Source organism: Sphaeramia orbicularis, chromosome 1 (assembly GCF_902148855.1).
Source record: "Sphaeramia orbicularis chromosome 1, fSphaOr1.1, whole genome shotgun sequence".
Taxonomy (NCBI): Eukaryota; Metazoa; Chordata; class Actinopteri; order Kurtiformes; family Apogonidae; genus Sphaeramia; species Sphaeramia orbicularis.
In genome coordinates, this window is record NC_043957.1 from 6,645,555 (window position 1) to 6,671,317 (window position 25,763).

At 38.6% G+C, this 25,763-nt stretch overlaps 1 protein-coding gene across 2 annotated transcripts; it reads left to right on the forward strand.

Moving 5' to 3' along the window:
• The first annotated feature begins 718 nt into the window (after window positions 1–718).
• On the forward strand, window positions 719–25,020 carry LOC115429825 (E3 ubiquitin/ISG15 ligase TRIM25-like). 2 transcript variants are annotated; one of them, XM_030149571.1, is made up of 9 exons: window positions 719–1,405; window positions 2,907–3,002; window positions 8,136–8,216; window positions 10,904–11,056; window positions 12,222–12,381; window positions 16,455–16,493; window positions 18,800–18,862; window positions 19,305–19,379; window positions 23,580–25,020. In XM_030149571.1, the coding sequence occupies exons 1-9, from the start codon at window positions 806–808 to the stop codon at window positions 24,143–24,145; spliced, it is 1,833 nt and encodes a 610-aa protein (XP_030005431.1). In that variant the 5' UTR covers window positions 719–805; the 3' UTR covers window positions 24,146–25,020. The 2 variants fall into 2 exon arrangements, with proteins under 2 accessions (XP_030005431.1, XP_030005440.1); XM_030149580.1 differs by lacking the exon at window positions 18,800–18,862.
• Window positions 25,021–25,763: the final 743 nt, after the last annotated feature.

Consider the following 25,763-nt stretch of genomic DNA (forward strand, 5'->3'; position numbering starts at 1 on the left):
GCATAGCGGCGAACTTAGCATGCTAGCGTTAGCACGGACGATAAACTCATTAAAAACTCAACATTAGGACACTCAAAACTTCAGAGAATTCCTATAGGATGAGTGGGATTTTACAAAATACAAGTTCCAGAAGTTTAGCCTCCTTTGACTCATGAATAATAACTTGAATGAACTTTTATTAGAAGAGCTGGGCTCTACCACTCACTTCCGGTGTTCTGTAAGGTTGAGCGCATGCTCAGTAGCGCTAGGGAGCCCCACCTAGCAACCTGAGTGGATTTGAATAATGACATTAAGGTGCTTTTTTTTTTGATCATGGAGGGTTTGGTATTCCATAATGTGGAAACTTTGAATTTGATATTAAATTGACTCAGTGTTGTATGTGAGAATTGACTGTGTACTGTGTATACAAGTGTATGCATGTATATTAGAATTAAACAAGAACCAGTTTTAGAATATTATTATTATTAATAATAATAATAACCTCTGCTCAGTGATGACTAACACATATAGAGTGTCTGACAGCTGACAGCCTGCCCTGCATGTGAGTTACTGCCAGATCAAGTCGCCAATCGGAGAAGAGCCTTTCTAGCCAATCAGAGGCCAGAAAGGCGGTACCTTCCCCTGCCGTCCTGTGTTTGGCTCATTCGCGTCCCTCGTGCCCGGTGGGGCTGATGACATTGCGGAAGTATTGCTTCCTGACCCCGCCCCTCCAGAACACACCGGGACTCGGGCTTCCTCCTCCTTCAGCGGCAGGAGCGGAGGCAGCCGGCGGGGCAGCGGTCCGAGCGCACCCAGACCCGGGAGGATGGCCCAGGCCAACATCTCCGTGACCGAGAGCCAGTTCCGGTGTCCCATCTGCCTGGACGTCCTCAAGGACCCGGTGTCCATCCCCTGCGGACACACCTACTGCATGGCGTGCATCAGCGACTACTGGGACCAGGCGGAGGCGGCCCAGTTCAGCTGCCCCCAGTGCCGGGAAGCCTTCAGCCCCAGGCCGGTGCTGCGGAGGAACACGATGCTCGCCGAGGTCGTGGACAAACTCAAGCTGAGCGAGATGGTCACGGAGCCGGAGCTGTTCCTGGGGGGAGTCGGGGAGGTTCCGTGCGACTTCTGCCCGGCGGAGAGTAAGCTCCGGGCGGTCAAGTCGTGCCTGGTGTGCCTGGCGTCCTTCTGCGAGCTGCACGTCCTGCCGCACCGGGACGTCGGCACCCTGCGGCGGCACAAGCTGGTGGCGGCGGTGGAGTGTCTGGCGGAGCGGCTCTGCGCGCAGCACCGCCTGGGGCTGGAGCCAGTCGGCGGAGGCTCCGAGGCCGAGGCCGCGGCGGAATGGAGCGGGGACTGCCTGCTCTGCGAGGCGGACCAGGAGGAGGTCCACAATGTGGAGGCACAGAGGACCCGGAGACAGGTGAGGACCGGCACCGGTTACCCAGAATTCACACCGAAAACTGACCGGAAGAGGGTCCTCACAGCATCAGGACACGCTATATACAGTATACTACTGTCCTAATACTACAGTATACTACTGTACTAATACTACAGTATACTACTGTCCTAATACTACAGGATACTACTGTCCTAATACTACAGTGTACTACTGTACTAATACTACAGTGTACTACTGTACTAATACTACAGGATACTACTGTACTAATACTACAGTGTACTACTGTACTAATACTACAGGATACTACTGTACTAATACTACAGGATACTACTGTACTAATACTACAGTGTACTACTGTACTAATACTACAGTATACTACTGTCCTAATACTACAGTATACTACTGTCCTAATACTACAGGATACTACTGTCCTAATACTACAGTGTACTACTGTACTAATACTACAGTGTACTACTGTACTAATACTACAGGATACTACTGTACTAATACTACAGTGTACTACTGTACTAATACTACAGGATACTACTGTACTAATACTACAGTGTACTACTGTACTAATACTACAGGATACTACTGTACTAATACTACAGGATACTACTGTCCTAATACTACAGGATACTACTGTACTAATACTACAGGATACTACTGTACTAATACTACAGTGTACTACTGTACTAATACTACAGGATACTACTGTACTAATACTACAGGATACTACTGTACTTATACTACAGGATACCACTGTACTTATACTACAGGATACTACTGTACTTATACTACAGGATACCACTGTACTAATACTACAGGATACTACTGTACTTATACTACAGGATACTACTGTACTAATACTACAGGATACTACTGTACTTATACTACAGGATACCACTGTACTAATACTACAGGTTACTACTGTACTTATACTACAGGATACCACTGTACTAATACTACAGGATACTACTGTACTTATACTACAGGATACCACTGTACTAATACTACAGGATACTACTGTACTGATACTACAGGATACTACTGTACTTATACTACAGGATACTACTGTACTTATACTACAGGATACCACTGTACTTATACTGCAGGATACCACTGTACTTATACTACAGGATACTACTGTACTAATACTACAGGATACTACTGTACTTATACTACAGGATACCACTGTACTAATACTACAGGTTACTACTGTACTTATACTACAGGATACCACTGTACTAATACTACAGGATACTACTGTACTAATACTACAGGTTACTACTGTGCTAATACTACAGGATACTTCTGCACTAATACTATATATACTACTGTACTTATACTGTACTATATGTTATATATGCTTCACATAGACTCTTTTCTAAAGGGTGCTGTAGTTTTTCTGTGCTTGTCCACGGTGCGGCCCATGTATCACCCTCCCTCTGTGGTTTTGTCCGTCTGTTTGTAACCCTGGTGTCAAACCTTCTGAGCTGCTGTTTTCATGTGTGTTTTCCAGCTCCAGCTCCAGGAGTGTCAGAGGATGGTCCAAGGGAGGATCCGGACCGGAGAACGGGAGCTGGAGGAGTTTCAGCAGAGTCTGGAGTCCCTCAAGGTGACACACATTTATTAGTGTCCATATTATAAAAGTGACCTCTGTGTGCATGGGTGTATGTGTATCAGCTTTATAACTGATAACCTGGACAGATCCAGCTTGTGCCTTTTGGAGTACACATGTATTTAGGGTCAAGGATCAGACCGGTGAAAACTGCATCTGGATACTACCAATACTTTTGGAGTTATTTATTGTTATTAGCTTACCGGCCGACAGGCTGTAAGCTATTGTCGTCATGCGGCCTCCGGCGTCGTCTGTCGTCCGTTACAAAAATTTCAATCGTCTTCTTCTCCGAAACTACAATTCCAATTGACTTCAAACTTGGTATACAGCTTCTTCATGATGATGTCAACAAAAGTTAGTGAAATTATTTGGATCTGGATCTGATTCTGGATCTGGTGCCACTTTGAAAAATTTCCCCATTATAAGAGATAGGAAGTGGATGGATGCAATAACTCAGTAAATATAAATGATATCTAGTGTAAATTTCTACAGTCCAGCCCTGATGGGGAGATGACCAAAACATAATGTCCACATGCTGATCAGGATCTTCTTCTGGATCTGGAACTGACGCAAAATTTAGCATGGGCTCTTATGGGGAAAACATTTCAGTCGTCTTTTTCTCCCAAACTCCAGTTCTGATTGACTTCAAACTTGGTATACAGCTTCTGTATGATGATGTCAACACAAGGGATTGACATTATTTGGATCTGGATCTGATTCTGGATTTGGTGCCACTTTGAAAAATTTTCCCATTATAACGGATAGGAAGTGGATTGATCCAATAAATCAGTACGTATTAATGATATCAAGTTGGAATTTGAATTTTTTACAGATCTGATTGGAATATGACTAAAACATGGGCTGTTTCTGTAATAGAATAAATACACAGAACTGGGTGATAATAAATGGCATCTGGATACATTTCCATAGCTTTTAATTTGGCCGCTAAGCTACAGGGCCATTGGTCCTATTTTTTAAATTACAATGGGTTTACAGACGAGTCAATTCACAGCAGCAAATTGGCGGGGGTGGATCCAGATCAGCAGAACCCCTGGGACACGACGGGAGAACCGGGTCCAGCTGAGATCACACACTAACAAGGAGGGCCTGGTTCTCACTGTGGCCCGCTTCCACTCCGCCGGTCCCCGGTTAGACCCGGCCCGTTAACGTTCACCTCCTTCAGGTTCAGTCCTGTGTAAGTCTTATGCTGCCTTCATGTGGTCCCGGGAATAGTAAAATTCACAAACCATCATGTTCAGTCCTGTGTAGAAGTCTCTGGTGCACGTCGATGTCAATACAAAACAAAATCAGGCCCATTATATCTTTTCTTAATCTGTCAACCAATTGACAGTGATACCCTTAACTGTTGCTCCCATGAGAAATTGAAGTAGATATATATTATCTCTACTTTCAAAGCCCTCAGGTATGGCTCCTAGCAGGGCATGCAAGGGCTCCTCAGGTATATGTATTCTGAATATGTCAAATAATGTGGTGTAGATGTTCTCCCAGTATTTTTTAAGATTACTGGTATCTTATTATTGTTATTGTTATTACTGTTTTCTTTCCTTTTGTAATGTTTCTTCTATGTGTACATTCACTGTTGTGCTGATTCTGGAACCTGAATTTCCTGAGGGCTGTGCACAAGGGACCAATTAAATTCAATCTAATCTACTCTAATCTAATCTAATTTACTGTAATCTAATCTAATCTAATGTAATGTAATCTAATCTATTTTAATTAGTCTAATATAAATGTTGGAGCCAAAATACATTTTTGTTTGTTTATTCGTCTTTTTTTATTTTGACCTTAATTTAATAATTGTTTAGTGGGTGTGGCTGTGATGATTGCCACAGGTGCAACTCATCATAGGTGTTGTTATGGGTGTGGCAAACTCACATATACCTGCTGTATGAGGTGGGCGGTGTGTGTGAGGACAGCCCCAAACTATTTTCTGACCGTGAGAACGTGCGATAGAGCTGGTTGGCGTTTTCAATGTTTTTCTTTGTGTTAAGGAGTCAATTTTGTTTATTAGTAAAAAGCATATGGAACGACAACTGTGAAATATAATGAACTCTTGGACTTAATACTAGTGAATAAATGGATTGGCATATCCAAAGACAAAGGAAACCAGCTGGACATTCATTCATGTACATGTCAAAAATACAACAGGTTGAACCCTTCCACACCGTAGTAGTGGCTAAAGGTAAGGCCGTTACAATAACTTAATATCATCTAATTTGTTTTACCCCCTGTTCCACAGGTGGCAGAGGGTGAACTGAGCATGCTCAGATGTCTATGGAAAGAACAAGGTCTATTCTATCAGCATGATTTGAAATTTTTCCTATTGAACAAACGGTTTTTATGAATATTTAAAATAAATCATACATTCAGACCGCTCACCACAGACACGTCAGGAGTTAAAGGGTTAACTGGGTTTTCTTGCTTTAGTAATAATAGTATTCACCCTCAATACGCCAAATGTCTCTCTCTCTTTAATGCCATACCTTGTTATTTTTTTTATTTTTTTTTTATTGTATTGATGGTTGCTATAATTGTGACATCACAGCTAGTGTTTTTGTCCGCCTGTTTTAATTTGAGTTTTTGTCTAGTCTTTGTGTCAAGCTCTCATTTCAGTCTTTATTAGTTTTAGTCACGTTCATAGCTTTTTGTCTAGTCTAGTTTTAGTCGACTAAAACTATGAGCATTTTGGTTGTATTTTAGTCAGAATAATACATGACTATTTTCGTCTAGTTTTAGTCAACGAAAACTGATGACATTTTAGTCTTTTTTTAGTCAGTAAAATTGTATTTTAGTCTCTTTTTAGTCCTGCAGTTCTATTTAATCTGGTCAATATAGTCTGGACAAAACCAACATTTTTTTTGAGTTAAACCCATTTTAGTTCAAACAAGGTTATCATATCATCCTTATGGACTCACAAATATATTATATGCTGTTAATTTCCATATCTGTATGAATATTCATGAGGGACAGTCTGAGTCTGTGGTTGGGCACTGTACTGTACAGATAGTCTACGTCTGGACGAGCCTTAATCGGGGGGGGCGCATATTTCTGTCCGAACCCAGCCCAACCCGTTGAGTCTCGTCTGGCTTCGGGTTGCAGTACTCTACCATGTGGACCTGAACTGGGAGCAGGTCTTTATAGACCCTGGACGTTTAGACCAGACTTCAGGTGTGAACTGGAGGAGGTGAACCACCTGGGTGCGAAACATCTGGTAACCTGCGGACCTCAGTTTCAGACACACATGCAGTAATGCAACTCAAGATTATGACGTCAATTTATCTCGTTAACAACAAATGAAGAGACATTTTATCGTATCTTTTTTTTTTTTGTAAACTACATTTGGTCTTGTTTTAATTACTCAACAGTATTGCATTACACATTTAATTATAGCTATCGTCACCTGACCACCATTTTCGTTACGTCTCGTCCCGTTTTCGTCACACGATAAAGGTTCGTTGACGAAGATATTTCGTCATAATTTTCGTTGACGAAAGCAACACTAGTCATAGCAGTGGTATTAAGAGGTGGATTAAAGGTGGGGTAGGAGATCTTGGAAAAGCGGTTCAAGCAGCTATACTTTGAAAATACACAATTCAAAAATTCAAACCCCTTTCTTCAGACTTCCCCCCGAAGCCACGCCTCCAGAGTACTGGCACGTGCGATGCTTGTTCCTGAGGGTTCACGAGTGCTGCACAGAAACAGTTTGCCAGCTCCAGCTCCAGCGCGCAGATCCATGCGTACCTCATTCAGTCTCCTCTAACACCTCTGCTCTTACAGAACAGCCCCAGTTCGGACCTATCTGACTAACATTACATTCCCTAGTCATGTATGTTAGTGACAAAACAGTTTGCCAGTGAACTTTCCATCCTAATATAACTAATATAGCCAAGCTCTGGCTCTGTCTTCGTTTCCTGTACAAGCGTTCCAAACCTCTGAGAACACACGATTCATGCACGAAGACAGGCACGCGCAGAAGGGGGAGGGATAAATGGCAGTTGAGTTTGATAGACATATCACTGTTCAATCATTTTGATGGGCCGGTTAAAATGATTGGATGGTGTTTTTTCAGCCCTGTCCGTTCCACAGGTGACTAACATTTTTACATTTTTGAGTTAGAGTATTTAATTAATTGGTTGTAATCGTGGTGTGAAGGAGATTTTAAGCAATATAGTAAAAAATGCTCCTGGAAAACATTTCCTACCCCACCTTTACGTCTCCACTGTAGGCCCAGGTACCAAATGCACTGGGTCTGATCTTACATCGAGCTGTTTCCAAAGAAGCCGGAGCAGAGAGAGCGAGGCTGGATGGAGACGATGCTCAGGGGACCCAGCAGAGTCTTTCCTGGAGAATCCGAGTGAGGTTCAAAATAGAAAGTAACTCAACAACCGTTGTGAGGCAACAGAGACCCATAACTGAGACCGGCGTCGACTCCTTATCATAGAGGAGTTCAAGTCCTGTCAGTGTCTGAAAGCCTCTATCAGTGTTCCAAATACACCCCATACTCATCATACGACACTGCACCACTAACAGGGATTACTTTCCTCTATTTATAGCTCCAAGTTCAGTCTGCAATCGGTTTATTTTAGTTGGTTTAAATGCCATGGTTCTGTCTGGATGATTGTTCCTCCCTCCAGACGGTGTTTTTTTCTGGTGCTTATTGAGCCGATGTAAATTAGATACTGTCCATAAAAGTCTCCTGGATCCAAGATGAACCCTTAAAGACCCAAAGAACCACCTTTAACCTGAACCATCTGCTGATCTAAACTGTTTAATACCTGTTGATCCACTAATCCTATCAATACATGTCAGTAATTGGTGTAAAATACAGTTCTTCATCTTTTCATGGTCATCAGATATGAGCCTTTTGGATGTTCAGAGGCTCCGTAGTTACCGTGGAAACAGTCATGTAATCTAATATAATCTATTCTAATGTAATCTAATGTATTATCTTATATCTCTATATATCTTTACTAGATTTATCATATCTTGTATTTTTACCTACATCTTTGAACAGAACTTTGGGCACTTTACGTTGTTGTAACTGTTCTATAGAAATAAACTTGACCTTGGTTAAACCGTTGTAACTCGTCTTACGTGTTTGTGTTGCAGGTGTCGGCGTCAGCTGTTCTGGAGGACAGTGAGGCTGTGTTTGCTGACATGGCGTTGCGTCTGGAGAAAACCAAGGCGGAGGTGAGGACGAGTATTTTCAATTTGGTTTATAGATTACCAGTGACCCAGAATAGATGTGATTACATTTTTGGAAAAGTAGGTCAAAGTTAAAATTTTTAATTAATTTTTTAAATCTTTTTTTTCCCCGTTTACTTATAATGGGGGAAATGTGTCTATAATGACATCAGCACACGCATAGACATGATGACATCAGCTGGATCGATGCCAAAATAAGATACAATAAGATAAGATTAGATAAGTTAAGATATGCTTTTATTAGTCCCACAAGGGGAAATTTGAGGTTTACAGCTGCAAAGTACAAGCACACAAGAGCAAAGACAGAAGTGCAAATCAAATATATACAGGGTGGGGAAGCAAAATTTACAATATTTTGAGGCAGGGATTGAAAGACAGTGTATGACCAATTAGTTTATTAAAAGTCATGAGAATTTATTTGCCACAAGAAAATTTACATAATAGAAAATGTTTTTATTCTATGTGTTCTCCTTCTTTCTCAATAACTGCCTTCACACGCTTCCTGAAACTTGCGCAAGTGTTCCTCAGATATTCAGGTGACAACTTCTCCCATTCTTCTTTAATAGTATCTTTAAGAAAGTCGACATTGCTGTGTGATGTTCTATTGGTGGCATGTTCTAAAACGCCCCAAATAGCAGAATCCAGAGGGTTTAGATCTGGGCTAGAAGGCGGCCATAAACATGATTCCCAAAAATTGCTAAAGTTGGATTTGTTGCTGTTGTCAACAAGTGTTTTGGTGTTCTTGTGTAAGATTTTAACTTCAAATCATATTTTACTCCATTTCTAACGGTCGTGTTGTCTACCTCAAGTTCAATTGCCATTTTTCTCATGGATTTGGTTGGATCCTTTAGGATTTTGGATTTGAGAGCTTTAATAAAAGCTTTGGTACGTTTTTTGTTGTTTCCTCCACTTCCAGACTTTCTCGTAATAGTTTTGCTCATAGTCATTCTCTTCTTTCCATTATAAACAGTCTTTATGGACACTCCAACTATTGTTGAAATCTCCTTTGGTGTGACGAGTGCATTCAGCAAATCACACACTCTTTGACGTTTGCTTTCCTGATTACTCATATGGGCAAAAGTTTCTGAAAAGGTATGGATAATAGTGTTAGGTATGATTATGACATCAATATATGTTTGGTTTTCAAAACAATTGACATAGTGCCTGCTGAGAAAAAACAACTAAATGTTCATTGTAAATTTTGCTTCCCCACCCTGTATATATATATATATATATATACATACATATACATACATATATATATATATATATATATATATATATATATATATATATATATATATATATATATATATATATATATATACACACTGAGCACATGCTGATCATGTCACAGGTTTATTGCACAATTTACTGTATTTGTTTATTGTACAGTTATTGCACAGAATTTTTGGAGCAGTTCTTATTGTGGAGCCTGACAGCTGCAGGAAGGACAGACCTGTGACACCTGTCCTTCACACACTTTGGGTGTCTCATCCTGACGCTGATGGAGCTCCTTAGTGCAATGAGTGTGTGTTGGAGGGGGTGGGAGTATTTGTCCATGATGGAGGACAGCTTGGCTTTCAACCTCCTCTTCACCACCTCCTCCTCCTGCTCCAGAGGGCATCCCTGGACAGAGCTGGCCTTCTTAGTCAGTTTGTCCAGCCTCTTCCTGTCAGCTGCTGTGATGCTGCTCCCCCAGCAGACTACACCATAGAAAACTGCAGAAGCCACAACTGAGTCGTAGAAGGTCTCATATGTGTGAGGGGCGGGGTTTGTTGAGCCTGGAACCACTTGTTTTCTTTGTTTAGATATGTTTATTAAATTTCAAAATACAGAACACAGGTATTCACACACATAAAAAAATAAATAAATAAAAATCAAAACAAAACCACTTAACCCTCCCAAACCCTTTGCTGTTACCAGATCTATATGCATATGTAATATGGCACTGTAGATATAAATAAAGTTACATATCAGAGTATTCAAAACTCAGTAAAGACACAGTAAAAAAGCAAAGGAAAATCCCCACAACACTCGAAACAACAGGAAGAACAAAAAAACACAAGCAGAACGGTGTAAAAGAAAAGCCCAAACTGTTTATTTTTATAGTGAGTTGGTCTCACTCACTGCTCTGTGTTTTACCCCCCATTCCACAGGGGGCGGGGCATGTACTGAGCATGCTCAGATGTCTATAGAAAGAACAAGGTCTATTCTATTATTGCGATTGGAAATTTAGCTAATGAACAAACTGTTGAATTTTTAGGAATATTTAAAATGAATCCTACATTCAGAACGCTCACCACAGACACGTCAGGAGTTAAAGGGTTAACCGGTCTTCATCGTTTCCGCAGCAGAAGGACTAATCGTGGTCATCTCAGAATTGCTCCATAAATTGTAGGGTTGCTCTTTGACTAAGTAGCAAATGTAAATAATTCAGCACCTTAAAAGAGCTTAATGGGACATGATGCCATTAATGTTTTTTTAATCAGTGTATTCGTATACGAACCACTGGACCCATTTGTCCCGTCGTTAGTGTGTATATATGTATGTGCATATATATATATATATATATATATATATATATATATATATATATATGTGTGTGTGTGTATGTATGTATGTATATATATATAGCCGGTGGATAATGGAGGTCCGGTTCTGTGTGGCAGGTCCGATTGAGGCTGGAGGCCAAGGAGCGTGCGGTGGTGGGGAGGGCAGAACGAGACCTCCAGACCATGGAGAAGGACCTGGAGGAGCTGAGGAGGAGGGACCAGGAGATCAGCCAACTCCTGCAGACGGAAGACAGCAGCCAGTTTATACAGGTGAGAGGAGAATAGACCAGAGTAGAACAGAACAGAATACAATACAATACAACACAATAGGATAGGATAAAGTGGCATTAAAGGTGCGAGAGACTTTCATGACCAATTTTTCATCAGATCTGTCAAACCTCAGTCATATCCTCAGTTTCATGAATCTGTAAGTCTCTCTGTCAGTACTCACCTGAATCTCTTGCATTACGGTGAACAACTTCAAAGTGCCATCCACCAGAAACAAACCATATGTTTACAAACAAGAGCCAGTAGATGACTCGGGCATCTTCGGAATTTTGTCGCGACTTGCACTGTGGGAAACACCTGTTTGTGCCGGTGTCTGGCAGCGGCAGCTGCTAAAGACACGATGCGGAAACGGCAGGAGCTCCCTTCCCTCTATGCGTATTCCTCCAGCCGTTTCCTCGTTTTAGCCTTCTCCTTGTGGTGTTTCATCCATATAATATCATATGCTTGTGCGAGCCTCCGCTTCCCACAATGCACGTCGCGACAAAATTCCTCAGATGCCCGAGTTCCCTCCGAGCTCTGTTTGTAAACACATGGTTTGTTTGTGGTGGATGGAACTAAGAAACTGTTCACCGTAATGCAAGAGATTTAGGTGAGGAATGACAGACGAACAGATTCATGATTCTGAGGATATGACTGAGGTTTGACAGATTTGATGAAAAATTGGTGACGAAAGTCTCTCGCACCTTTAAAAAGGGCATTAAATTAGATTTGCTGACATTCTTTCATCCTATGTTTTCAGCTTCTTTAACTCAGGTTTTATCATAAAGTCAAATAATCTAAATACACGACCTCAGCCTGAACTCATAGTGACTGTTAACCAGGACACGTCTGGGGTGTTGACGCCCTCAGAGCCCACAAACCATTAGCAGTATTAACATTTGATACACGCACATCACACCTAAGGCTTTCTCTGGGCCATGAGGTCTCACCAGAGGACGGGGTGGAGGTAAATGTGTGTAGGTAAGTGACGGAGGAGGATCGATGGGTGTCAGAAAAGGAAGTGAGTAAGCGGTGAGCAGTGGAAAAAGACGGCGCCTGCCTCAGTGCTATTTTCAAATTCAATTGTACAAGGAATTAGGGAGGGAGGGGAGGTGATGAGGGAGGGGGGTGGAGCTGTATTTTCCACTGCTGTGTTCGCTCTCCTCAGGCGGCGCCGCTGCTGTGCGTCCCCCTCGCCACTGGTCGGCACTCCCGAGCCCTGAGCATGCCCACTGAGGCCTTCAGCGGCGCCAGGAGAGGCTTATGCCACCTCCGCAGTCGAATGGAGGAGGTCTGCAGGGAGGAAGTGGACAAAATCAACCGAGCAGGTACAAACACACAGCACTGTGACTGTGAAGAATAGGAAACACAAGCACAACGGTACAGACGCACTGAATGAATGAATGAATGAATGAACGAATGGTACAACATGCACTGTGACTGAATAATAGGAAACACAAGCACAACGGTTTAGTTTAGTTTAATAGTTTGATCCCCATTAGCTGCTGCACACCACAGCAGCTACTCTTCCTGGGGTCATCAACAACACAAAAACAAAGCACCACAATTTCCCACCACTCACTCAACAAACAGGATGTACATACACTCAACACGACAACACAAAAACCTAAAATCAACAACAGCACACAATACAAAACAGTTACAATAACAATAATAATACCAACAACAACAGAAAAAAAGAATACATGAACCAAAAATCAGAAACAAAAAATGAAAACAAAAATAAAAACAGCTCCACAACAAACAAAAAAAACCCCAAACCATCTAGATGATGTCGCTACAGGATGTGCAATAGCTCAGACAGTTATTCTTGGGTAAATATGAAAATTCTCAACCTTTTAGAAAAACTAACTGCTTGAATTTCTGAAATTAAAAACACATACGCTGAATAAATGAATGAATGAAGAAATGAATGAATGAATGGATGGTACAACACGCACTGTGACTGTGAATAATAGGAAACACAAGCACAACAGTACAGACGCGCTGAATGAATGAATGAATGGTTTATTTGTGGTTTGTACATGAATCACCACACAGTTCAACAACCACAATAAACACAAAAACCAAACAAAAACGAATAGAGCAGAAACAGAGGCTTATTTTAGCCTCTCCTTTTCACCTGACACATGCTGTTTACATTAAATTAAATATGTTCGTCAACGAGGATTCTCATTATAGCAAAAGAATCAGCAACAAAACAAAAACACATCTACCGTCTCCACTTGATATTCCTGAATGATTTTATACTTAAGGCATTTTTTAAACTTTGTCAGAGAAGCGAATGACTTAAATTCATCATCAAATCCATCCCATAATTTCACGCCCACAACCCAAATACGTCTGGACGTCACATTTGTCCACACTTTCACACATTCAAAAATATAAAGACCTCTTAAACTATAGTTACTCTCTTTTAATTTAAAAAACTCTTCAATGGTTTTTGGAACAATATTATTTTTTACTTTATAAATCATCTCTAATATTTTAATATATACAATATCTGGTAATTTTAAGGCAGGGGTGTCAAACATGCAGCCCACCAAAGGTTCCAATCCGGTCCCTGGGATGAATTTACAAAATATAAAAATTCCACAGTCAAGGCTGTGGAACTCATTTTAGTGTCGGTTCCACATACAGACCAATATGATCTACAGTCAAATAATAACAGCAGAAGAACCGACAAAAAAGAAGGACTGCAGATTTTCTTCTGAGTTTGATGTGAAAAAGTTACATTATGCCTATAAATAATGACAACTTCAAATTTTTGTCTTTGTTTTGGTGCAAAAAATAACATAAAATTATGAAAATATTTACATTTACAAACTATCCTGTAACAATAAAATGTGAATAACCTGAACAAATATGAACAACCTGAAATGTCTAAAGAAAATTAAGCGCAATTTGAACTATTTTAAGTGTTCAGTGTCTTTGTGGATGAAATAAAAATGTAAGTGAAATGAAATTATACAAGCTAGAAAAGGAGTAGGAAGAAGTAAAAACTTATATACTCCTAGCCCCAATCTCTATTCCTTATGATCACTATATAGCAATTATTACTTTATATGAACATCAATATAATAATAATAATAATAACAACAACAATAACAATAATAATAGTGTAACAATGTCACACATCCTTTTTCCTTTATACACTAATATTATAATATTAGTGTATAAAGGAAATGTCTCTGAAAAAACTGTTGCATCATACTTTTTCCAGTCACGATAATTATTTCATATAAAAAAAAAAAAAAGCCAAAATATTTACTTTTCTGGGTTTTAGGAGGATATGCACAAAAGTCTGTGGACACGTTGAATCCAGGTGTTTCTTTTTTAATAGGGGTCTGGGATCCAAAACAAAAAGGACTAATGTCAGAATAGAGTTCTATATTATGGGATAGATATCAGTGCATTGGTTAGTTTGGGTTAAATTATTATCTTTGCTTCCAAAATGCCTCAGAGATGGTTTTTATTTAATTTCTCTCAACATTTATTTATTAATTTTTATCCATGACTCTGATTTTAATGTTCTTCCTCTAAATTTCTATAATATTTTTCCTGCTCTGACTGTAAATAATAATTTTCTTCCTCATCTAACCATCTACTTTCATCACATCTGACTGAGGAAGAAAAATCTACCATTAAACTATCGTGAAATATTGATGTTCCTATTGATTATTAATATTGATGTTTGTGTGTCCTCCTGAACAGGACATCTGACAGCTGTAGACATGATGTGTCCACATATTTATGTCCATATAGTTTAGAAACAGACCACAGGTGGTTTATAGATCTGATCATATCGTATCACCTGGTTTTCATTTTCTCACCAGTTCACATTTGTTTCTAGCATCTGTCATTAATGACATAAAATTTTAGCTTTTTTTTTAGCTTCTCTCTCAAAGTTTGTGGAATTTTTCTATTTTCATCCTCTTTCTTTAAAATTCATGAACATTTTGCTTCGCTTTTAAATTCTCTCTTATCATTTATCAGTTTTTTTGTTTATTTTTAGCTTCTCTGAATTTTTTTGCAAGCTTGTTTTTAGTTTCTTTTTTTTTTTAGAGTTTGGAAAAATGTTGCTTATGAACAGGACATCTGACAGCTGTAGACATGATGTGTCCACATATTTATGTCCATGTAGTTTTGAAACGTCAATATTTCCTTAAAGTTTAATGGTAGATTTTTCTTCCTCAGTCAGATGTGATGAAAGTAGATGGTTAGATGTGGAAGAAAATTATTATTTACAGTCAGAGCAGGAAAATATTATAGAAATTTAGAGGAAGAACATTTAACATCAGTCAGGAGAAAAAAAAATTGGGGTGGTTTTTATTAAGTAATTTCGGGGGGGTTTTGGCGGGGTTTCAGGAGGTTTTTGGGTGATTTTTGGGTGATCACGAAAGATCACGAAAAATATTTTAGAAGTCATGGAGTCATGGATAAAAATGAATAAATGAATGTTGAAAGAAATTAAATAACAATCATCTCTGAGTCATTTTGGAAACAAAGATAACAATTTAAACCAAACTAACCAATGCACTGATATCTATCCCATAATATTAAACTCTATTCTGACATTAGTTCTTATTGTTTTGGATCCCGGACCCCTGTTAGAACAGAAGCACCTGGATTCAATGTGTCCACAGACTGTGGTTCAGATAGTTTCCTCATGCACAGATCATCTCATCTAACTGGATTTATTAACTCAGCTTTGGGTGGTTTATGGGGGAATTTTTAAGGTGGTTTTTGAGTCATTTTTAGGTGGTTTTGGGGTAATTTTTGGGTGATTTTTAGGTGGTTTTTTTAGGTGTTTTTTGGGTGATTTTTAGGTGTTTTTTGGGTAATTTTTGGGTGATTTTTAGGTGGGTTTTTTAGGTGGTTTTAGGGTAATTTTTGGCTGAATTTTGGGTAATTTTTGGCTGATTTTTAGGTGGTTTTTGAGTAATTTTTAGGTGGTTTTAGGGCAATTTTGGGGGGAATTTTGGTGATTTTTGAGTAGTTTTTGGGTGATTAGGTGATTAGAGCATGAATAATATTTTATCAATTTAGAGTTTGAACATTTAAAATCAGTCACAGATAAGAGAAAAAAAATAATGTTGATATAAATTCAGTCCAAGCCATCTCTGAGTCATTTTGGAAACAAAGAGAACAACTGAACCCAAACTAACCAATGCACTGATATTTATCCCATAATATAAAACTCTATTCTGACGTTAGTCCTTATTGTTTTGGATCCCAGACCCCTGTTAGAACAGAAGCACCTGGATTCAATGTGTCCACAGACTTTTGTCCACATGACTATGAGGATAATGAAATGTAGAGTTCAAAAACAATCATTCTTCACCCATGGGAATTCACAGTGTGTTTGTTTGTCTTCCAGTGAATGAAAACTACATATCTGTTGGAGAGTGTGTAAAAGGTGAGTGGAAGAAACATGATACACACACACACACACACACACACACACACACACACACACACACACACACACACGGTCTGAGGCTGTGTCAGGTCTGTGACCCATTTTGATCAGGATGCAGGTTTTGACATGACATCTAACACTGTCAGGGACGGCGGATGTGTGAATAATTCAGAGTGAAGACGATAGGCTTATGTGTGACACAACACACTCTGGTTCATGTCCAAATCACTTCAGTTCTATGCAGACGACTCACTTCTTTAAAGGGACAATGTGGAATAAGTGTGAACACACATTCAGAAGGAACTGAAACGATCAGCGGTGACGATGGATGATGGACGTGGGTTCACATTATGATGTCACCTCCTGTGTAGAAGTGACTGAAAGATGCACATGTTCACAGGAAACAAATGCCTGATGTAATATCATACATTTATAATATTTGTCACTCTATGGTTTTCTGTTTATTCGATGGCCCGTTTTTTAGAAACACTTCATATAAATCCACGTGGTTTGGAGGTTAACGTCAAGCACAAAACTGCAGCAAAAATACACTTCTAAATGTGTTTTAATATGTATATTTGGAATAGATAGATAGAATGATAGAATGATAGATAGAACGATAGAACGATAGAACGATAGAACGATAGAACGATAGATAGATAGATAGATAGATAGATAGATAGATAGATAGATAGATAGATAGATAGATAGATAGATAGATAGATAGGATTTGTCTGATCAGAACTAACTCCAGGTTTGTTATGATAGATAGATAGGTGTGTTTATTTAGAGCTTTATATGTGTATATGTGTATATATCAGGGATGTAACGATTAACAGTATAACGATAAACCGCAGTAAAATTGCAGACGGTTAGTATTACCATTTTAATTCTAATTGTCATGATAACCGTGTTTGATTACCGCACTTCTCCGGGGAAAATGCCTCTGTAAAGATCTGCTTTTATGTCAAATATTTGAGTATAGTTTTAATTTATTACAATTTTAATTGTATAAACCTAATATTTGGAACCAATATTCACTTTTAAAGTCTTTGAAAAGGTTTGTTAAGCATCTTTGTGTTATTTATGCAATAAATTATATACATTTTTCAAATCAGATTTTAAATATTTTTATATGTGTTTTTTTGTCCTTTTTATGTTTTTATAGTAGGTTAAAGTGAAAACAACAAGATAGATGATATAGATGAAGTTGTGCTGAAAAAAAAGATTCCAAACATGGGTATAGTAAACATTTGTTTATATAGTATATAAAGGTAAAATCAAAAGGACTGAAACGAACGGCCAAAATAGGCTCAGACCACTAAGGGTTAATATTTGAATGTTTCTGCAACAGAAGGTACATTGTGCCAGTGTTGTTTGTTTTTTTTGTTTTTTTAAATACAACTTGGTTAAATTATTTCAATGTGTGTATAAGTACTTTTCTAACATTTTGAGCACAATTTCAACAATACCACGATAATGATAACCGTGATAATTTTGGTCACAATAACTGTGATATGAAATTTTCATATCGTTACATCCCTAGTATATATATATATATATATATATATATATATATATATATATATATATATGTATATGTATAATAAAATTAATTAGTAATTTTTTGTTATTAATTAATTTATTTTGTCTTTTGTTGTATTGATACTTTCTTTCCTGATACTTTTTATTATACTTACAGTACTTCCCCTGGTATTAATAAAGTACTCTGATTCTGGAGTCAAGAAAAATCTGCATTGGAAGTTTTGTCAAAAGTAGCTGAAATGATGAACAGACCTTTGAAAAAACCACACAATACTGAGTCTATATTGATACTGATCCTTTAGTAAGGGGTATTGTTTTTGGTTTGGTTTGGTTTGTTTGTTTGTTTACACTTAAGCAGCAAAACTGTTGGTTGAATTCATACCATATTGGGTTTATAGATTGTCAGTGACCCAGAATAGATGTGATTACATTTTGGCAGAAATAGGTCAATGTTCAAATCTTTTATGAATTTTTAAGTAATTTTTTTCTCCCATTTACTTATAATGGGTGACATTTCACATGTCTATAAAAACATCAATTATGTTTCAATTTACTTCAAACTTGGCACATATATAGAGGCAACTGATATGATGACATCAATACACCGTAGACATGATGACATCAGCTGGATGGATGTCAAAATAAGCTACAATACATGCGAGGGGCGGGGCTTGTTGTGCCTGGCACCACTTGTTGTTTCTTTAAACCTGTAGTTTCTGTATTGGATAAAAACCACTTATTTCCATTGTGTTGGTGAGGTGGCAGAGCGGAGAACTCCAAACCTCAGCAAACACAGACGACTCTGTTAGAAACCAGGAGGGGTAAGTGGAAACATAAGGGGGGAGGGGCCTTTACTAACCGCCTCTTTAACTGTAACACATGGTTTAGGGGTTTGTTGGGTCACTAATCAATCACTAATTAATGACTAATTAAACTCTATTCTGACATTAGTCCTTATTATTTTGGATCCCAGACCCCTGTTAGAAAAGAAACACCTGGATTCAATGTGTCCACAGACTTTTGTCCATTTGATGTGAGGATAATGAAATGTAAACGTTGATATTTTTTTTCTTTTAGTTAAATTTTGGGCTTTTCTTTCCGTTTCTAATCAGGTTTGTTCTGTGGGTATCTGTCTTTTTGATGTTCATTTTGTTTCCTGTCCTCCTCTGATGGTCCAGATGTGGGGTTTGTGTTTCCACTGTTCATTCATGTGTTGACTCCCGTGTCATTTGTGTTTATTTGTGTTTGTTTGTTTGTCTGCAGTGCAGGTGGCGTTCCCTCTGTCCTCGTTGTCTCTACAGCTGGCTGATCAGAGAATGAGGGCGGCTTTCCTCAGGTGTAAGTGCTTTTCTCTGAACTTTGTCTTCATACCTTGAAATTTTATGTTTGTTACTTGGTACAATGTTTACAAAGTTTGTTCAGTTTTCTAAATATTATATACATATACACACACACACATATATATATATATATATATATATATTTATTTATTTATTTATTTATTATTATTATTATTATTATTTTTATTTATTTTTTTTTTAATATTAATCCATAAAGACCCAAACATCCACTTTTAACCTAAACTATCTACTGATCTAAACTGTTTAATACCTGCTGATCCACTAATCCTATCAATACATGCCAATAATTAGTGTAAAATACAGTTTTAGCTCAGTTATTCTGAGGATAGAATGTACAAAAACTTGTAAAATGAGTATAAAATGAGCAAAATACTTGAAAAATAAGGAAAAAATTAACCAAAAAAACTTGAAATATGGCAGAAAAGTGAACAAATGCTCCTAAAATGAGAAGAAAATGAGCAAAATACATGAAAAATGAGCAGAGTTCGTAGTTTCATAACATCCAGAACCTGTATTTATTCTGTTAACCCTCAAAAACTAAAACCAAATATTCAAGAAATCTTATGAAGATAATTTTCACTTGTTCCATTGGTAGATTTTTTTCCTTGATTCAAGATTTTTTGCTTAATTCAAGATTTTTTGCTTAATTCAAGATTTTTCTTTTTTTTTGCTTAATTCAAGCTAAAAAAAAAAATCTGCCAATGGAACAAGTGAAAATTATCTTGGTAAGATTTCTAGAAATAAAATTTTCCAGATCTATTGTCTATAAATCAGTTCTTATATCTCACTGTAAAGTTCCTCTTCAGGTGATTCTGTCTGATTTTAAGTGTGATCAGATATTTGCTCTAGAAATGACAAAAATACACCTGGTCAGATTTAGATTTTTGCAGTGATTCAATACAAATTTTATATGTATCTTCATTGTGGCAATGTTTACAAAGATTGTTCACAATGTGTTATTTCTTTTTTTAAATATTATATATAAATGTTCCTTTCCCTCTCCTGGTCCATCTGTTGATAGTTTAGAACATGTAAATGGTTCCAGATATCAGTCTAGTTCCCATTGGTCACTGATAGAAGTCAGATATAGACTGTGATTGGATGAGTTGAGTTCTCCTCCAGTGAAAGTCCCGCCCATTTGTATAGTTAGATTGATCTGTGTCCAGACCACAGGACTGGAACATAGAACAGAACCAGTAGTGGAACATAGAGCAGAACCAGGACTGGAACATAGAACAGAACCAGTAGTGGAACATAGAGCAGAACCAGGACTGGAACATAGAACAGAACCAGTACTGGAACATAGGACAGAACCAGTACTGGAACATAGAGCAGAACCAGGACTGGATCACAGAACAGAACCAGGACTGGATCACAGAACAGAACCAGGACTGGATCACAGAGCAGAACCAGGACTGGAACACAGAACAGAACCAGGACTGGAACATAGAACAGAACCAGTACTGGAACATAGGACAGAACCAGTACTGGAACATAGAGCAGAACCAGGACTGGATCACAGAACAGAACCAGGACTGGATCACAGAGCAGAACCAGGACTGGATCACAGAGCAGAACCAGGACTGGAACACAGAACAGAACCAGGACTGGAACATAGAGCAGAACCAGTACTGGAACATAGAGCAGAACCAGGACTGGAGCATAGAGCAGAACCAGGACTGGATCACAGAACAGAACCAGTAATGGAACATAGAGCAGAACCAGGACTGGAACACAGAGAAGAACCAGTACTGGAACACAGAACAGAACCAGTAATGGAACATAGAGCAGAACCAGGACTGGAACACCGAGACAGAACCAGGACTGGAACATAGAACAGAACCAGGACTGGACCATAGAACAGAACCAGTAATGGATCATAGAACAGAACCAGGACTGGACCATAGAGCAGAACCAGGACTGGAACATAGAACAGAACCAGTAATGGATCATAGAACAGAACCAGTAATGGAACATAGAGCAGAACCAGGACTGGACCATAGAACAGAACCAGGACTGGACCATAGAACAGAACCAGTAATGGATCATAGAACAGAACCAGGACTGGAACATAGAACAGAACCAGTAATGGATCACAGAACAGAACCAGGACTGGAACACAGAACAGAACCAGTAATGGAACATGGAACAGAACCAGTAATGGAACATGGAACAGAACCAGTAATGGAACATAGAACAGAACCAGTAATGGATCACAGAACAGAACCAGGACTGGAACACAGAACAGAACCAGTAATGGAACATGGAACAGAACCAGTAATGGAACATGGAACAGAACCAGGACTGGAACATAGAGCAGAACCTCCGAACCTCACACATTCCACTGGTTCTGATCCACATTGAACAGACGCTGGCGTACAGGGACACTGGTCGTATTTTTCCGTCCTTCATCACTCTCTCCATTTCCACTCCTCCTTTTTTTCCAGCTCTTTCTCTTCTCTTCATGCTTCTGGATCTCCACATAATAAAAGTGCTGCTGGGAAATCTGAGAGCCCATCCATGATTGATGGGAATCCTCGTGTATTTATGACGTTCAGCTCTTTCATTAGACCAGTGCCTGGTCCCAGTACTGAACTGGTCAGCTGACAGGACCACAGCGCCTTGTCAGGTTTTAATAATGTATGTGGTCGAAGCCTGTACGTGTCATTTATCTGCTCTGCACCAAATGTCAACGAATGACGGACGGATGAAACCCATCAGTCAGCACATTCTACTCCCAAACTCTGACTTCTGTTAGTTTAGTCGTTTAATTTCCGTAGATTAGATGTTAGTTTGAGACATTTATTTCAGAACAAAACCTACAACTTCAATTCTTAGATCTGTTCACTTTTATTATCAAATCTGGCAAACCCCCCCCCCCCCCCCCCAAAAAAAAAAAACCTAATGTTGCATAAAAAACAGCTTTCATTTTAAATAGTCATTTGACGAATGACCAAGAAATTATGTTGATCATTTTTATTCAGGTTTGTTTTTGTTTACTCTGTTCAATATTTTTAATTATGTTTCTCATTTGTGTCCATTTTGTTTTGTTTTTTTTTACGTTGTTCTTCTTTCCGATTTTTTTGTTCATTTTTTTGTTCAGTTTTGTTGCTTATTTTCATTTTTGTTCATTCTATTGATTATTTTATTCATTTTTGTTTGTTTTTGTTTTTTGTTAATTTTGTTCCTTATTTTGTTCTTTCTTCAGTTTTATTACCTCCGCCAAGGAGGTTATGTTTTTGCCAGGGTTTGTTTGTTTGTTTGTTTGTTTGTCTGTCTGTTTGTCTGTCTGTTAGTGTGCAACATAACTCAAAAAGTTATGGACAGATTTGGATGAAATTTTCAGGGTTTGTTGGAAATGGGACAAGGAAGAAATGATTACATTTTGGTGGTGATCGGGGGCGGGGGGGCCCGCGGGGGGGCCCACGGGGGGGCCCACTGATCAGCCTTGGCGGAGGTCTGCGCTCTCCGAGTGCTTCTAGTTTCTTTCTTTACTTATTTTATTAATTTTTGTTCATTTTTGGTGAATTTTGTTGCTTATTTTATTCATTTTGTTTTATTATTTTTGTTCATTTTATTACTTATTTTGTTCATTTTTTGGTTAATTTTGTTGCTTATTTAATTTATTTTGTTCACGTTATTACTTATTTTATTCATTTTTGTTCATTTGTGGTTAATTTCATTGCTTTTTTTATTCATTTAGTTTATTTTGTTGATTATTTTATTCATGTTTGGTGGATTTTGTTGCTTATTTTATTCATTTTGTTCATTTTGTTTTATTATTTTATTCATTTTTGTTTGTTTTTGTTTATTTTTTATTGCAGATTTTTATAGTACAAAAACAGAACAACTACAGTTCAGGTTATCATCAGTATTAATATTTCACAACACTAATGGGTTAAACTCTATGTTGGTGCATGTGTGACTTTGTGGACAACCAATACCACAAAAGTGTAAACTGCTCGTAAACACAGTGATCAAATATGATCACTTCAGTTCCAGCGTCCAGTTGAGTTTCAGTTTAAATACAGGTTCCACTGCTTTAGTTTCAGATAATTAACATGTTTTATGTCTGAAATCTGTTTTTTTTTTTTTTTTTGGTGTCGTCTTAATGCTTCTTCTGCTCTTTTTCTTTTCCGTCTTTTTTTCTTCGTCTTTTCTCTTTTTTCTTCTCCAGTTTCTTGCCGTTTGACCTTGGACCCCGACACGGCCCACCCCACCCTGGTTCTGCTGGAGGGGCCTCAGGGGGCCCACTGTGGGGAGGAGCCCCAGTCCTACCCCCCCCACCCTCAGCGCTTCGACTCCGTGGCTCAGGTCTTGTGTAAGGAGGGTCAGTTCGGTGGCGCCAGCTACTGGGAGGTGGAGTGGCGGGGCGGGGGCTGGGTGGACATCGGCGTCACATACCGCGGCATCGGGCGCAAAGGCGGCGGGAAGCCGTGCCTGCTGGGACGCAACGAGAACTCGTGGCGACTCCGGTGCACTCACGCCGGATACGCCGCCTGGCACGACAACCGCAAGACCACGGTGGCGGCCCCGCCCTGCCCCCGCATCGGCGTGTTCCTGGAGCGCCAGAAGGGGGCGCTGTCCTTCTACAGCGTGTCGGACTCAGTGGTGCTGCTGCACACGTTCCGCTGCCCGTTCTCGCAGCCGCTGTACCCGGCGTTCCGGCTGGACCTGGACTCCACCCTCCTCATCTGCCCTCAGGAGGCGGGCAATGGAAACCCCGCCTACCTGAAATCCTGATTTTTCTTTTCAGCGATTTATGATTTGACTCCATTTTTTTCTAGTTAAAGGCAAAACTTTATTTATAAATGTACTTTCTTCACTAAAATTATATGCCATATATGATTGGAAACACACATTCACAATTAATATATGACAAAATATGACAATATATGACAATATATGAGGCAAACTGGTTGCACTTGAGCAAGAAACATCTCGGAGGTACAAACTCGATTTTGCGATTTAGGCATTTTTCACGATTTTCTGAAAGCAAGACGTTCATTCAGTGAATTAATCACAGCCCGTGTTCAGTTCAAGGACAGAAAGAAAAGGAAAAACAAACACAATTAAAACACGTTAAGAGTGAATTGTTTACAGAATGAAGTCCTATCTTAACGGCTACTGTTTTATATCCGATTGATCAGTTCTTTATTTTTGAGGAAAAAAACCTAATTTGTCAGATTTCTGTTTGTGGAATTTCAGCATTTCCTGTTTTTTTTTTTTTTTTTTTTTTATGCCTTTATGGTAGTAAACTGAATATCGCACTGAGGATGACATAAAAGAACGTCTTGAACTTCAGGACATTTAACACTGTTTAAAAAACAAAACAACTAATTGATTAATCGAGAAAATAATCAGCAGATAATTGACAATTGCATCAGAGCCAAATTAATACTTTTTAAAATATATTTATTTCTTTAGATTATAAAAATAAAACACTAAATTATAAAACTAACATGAATATCAGATCCAAAATCGGTTGACCCCTATTTTCTTTTGTTTTGTAAATTATCAAAACTCTTTATGACTAAAATACTGTAATACCTCTACAGTTTCCACTCTAGCTCTGTTTATTTGTTTTTTCCATAAAAGCACAAGTGATGCTAGTGACATTTATAATTCACTGAATTTTCTTTGTAAGTTACAGAGCGACCGTTATGCACAATATGAGGATCCACAAACCAAAGCAGTTGAATGAAAATCAGTCAACATTTATGTTATATTTTACACTCATGTTTCATCTGCTATGACATGTTAAAGGGGTTCTATGTAGTATTGATGTTAAAAACTCTAAACACATCAGAAGACTCTTAATTTAACCAAAACCACCAACAAATCAACCCTTAGTATCCACAAACTGACTTAGGCTCCGAAGAAAGTATAAAACTCATAGTTTCTACACATCTGTAGTATGGAACCATCAAGTTTTCATGGAAACACTTATTTAAACAGTCAGTCAAATTAACACTGTGTCTTATAATCGTCACGTGCTGCATCAGCTGATAGTTTACACTATAGCTCTGTTAGCTTAGCTCTGTTAGCTTAGCTCTGTTTTTAGACTGAAAACAGCCACAGTAAAACCAGTAATCACCTGTTTTCTGTTGGTTTATGTTGTCAGTAACTGAACTAAAGATCTGTTTGGATCCAACAAACAAGGTCCGAACTGTCACAGTTTAGTCTGAACAACAATAGCAAAGATAAGAACATCCCATAATAACTTTATACTGTAGAAGAAACATGGACATTTCATCATCCAACTCCATTCAGTTCATTTACAGCTGAGTCCAGAGGAGAAAATAACAACTATAGTGATTCTATATTTAATCACTGAGTCACTTTCACCGACTCGAACAGT

What these genes read in the sequence shown, in the direction of transcription:
- LOC115429825 (XM_030149571.1), top strand. Translation starts at nt 806, where the DNA reads ATGGCCCAGGCCAACATCTCCGTGACCGAGAGCCAGTTCCGGTGTCCC. An exon ending in ACAGCAGCCAGTTTATACAG is followed by an intron (nt 11,057 to 12,221) that starts GTGAGAGGAGAA and finishes CGCTCTCCTCAG; the next exon opens with GCGGCGCCGCTGCTGTGCGT. An exon ending in GGACAAAATCAACCGAGCAG is followed by an intron (nt 12,382 to 16,454) that starts GTACAAACACAC and finishes TTTGTCTTCCAG; the next exon opens with TGAATGAAAACTACATATCT.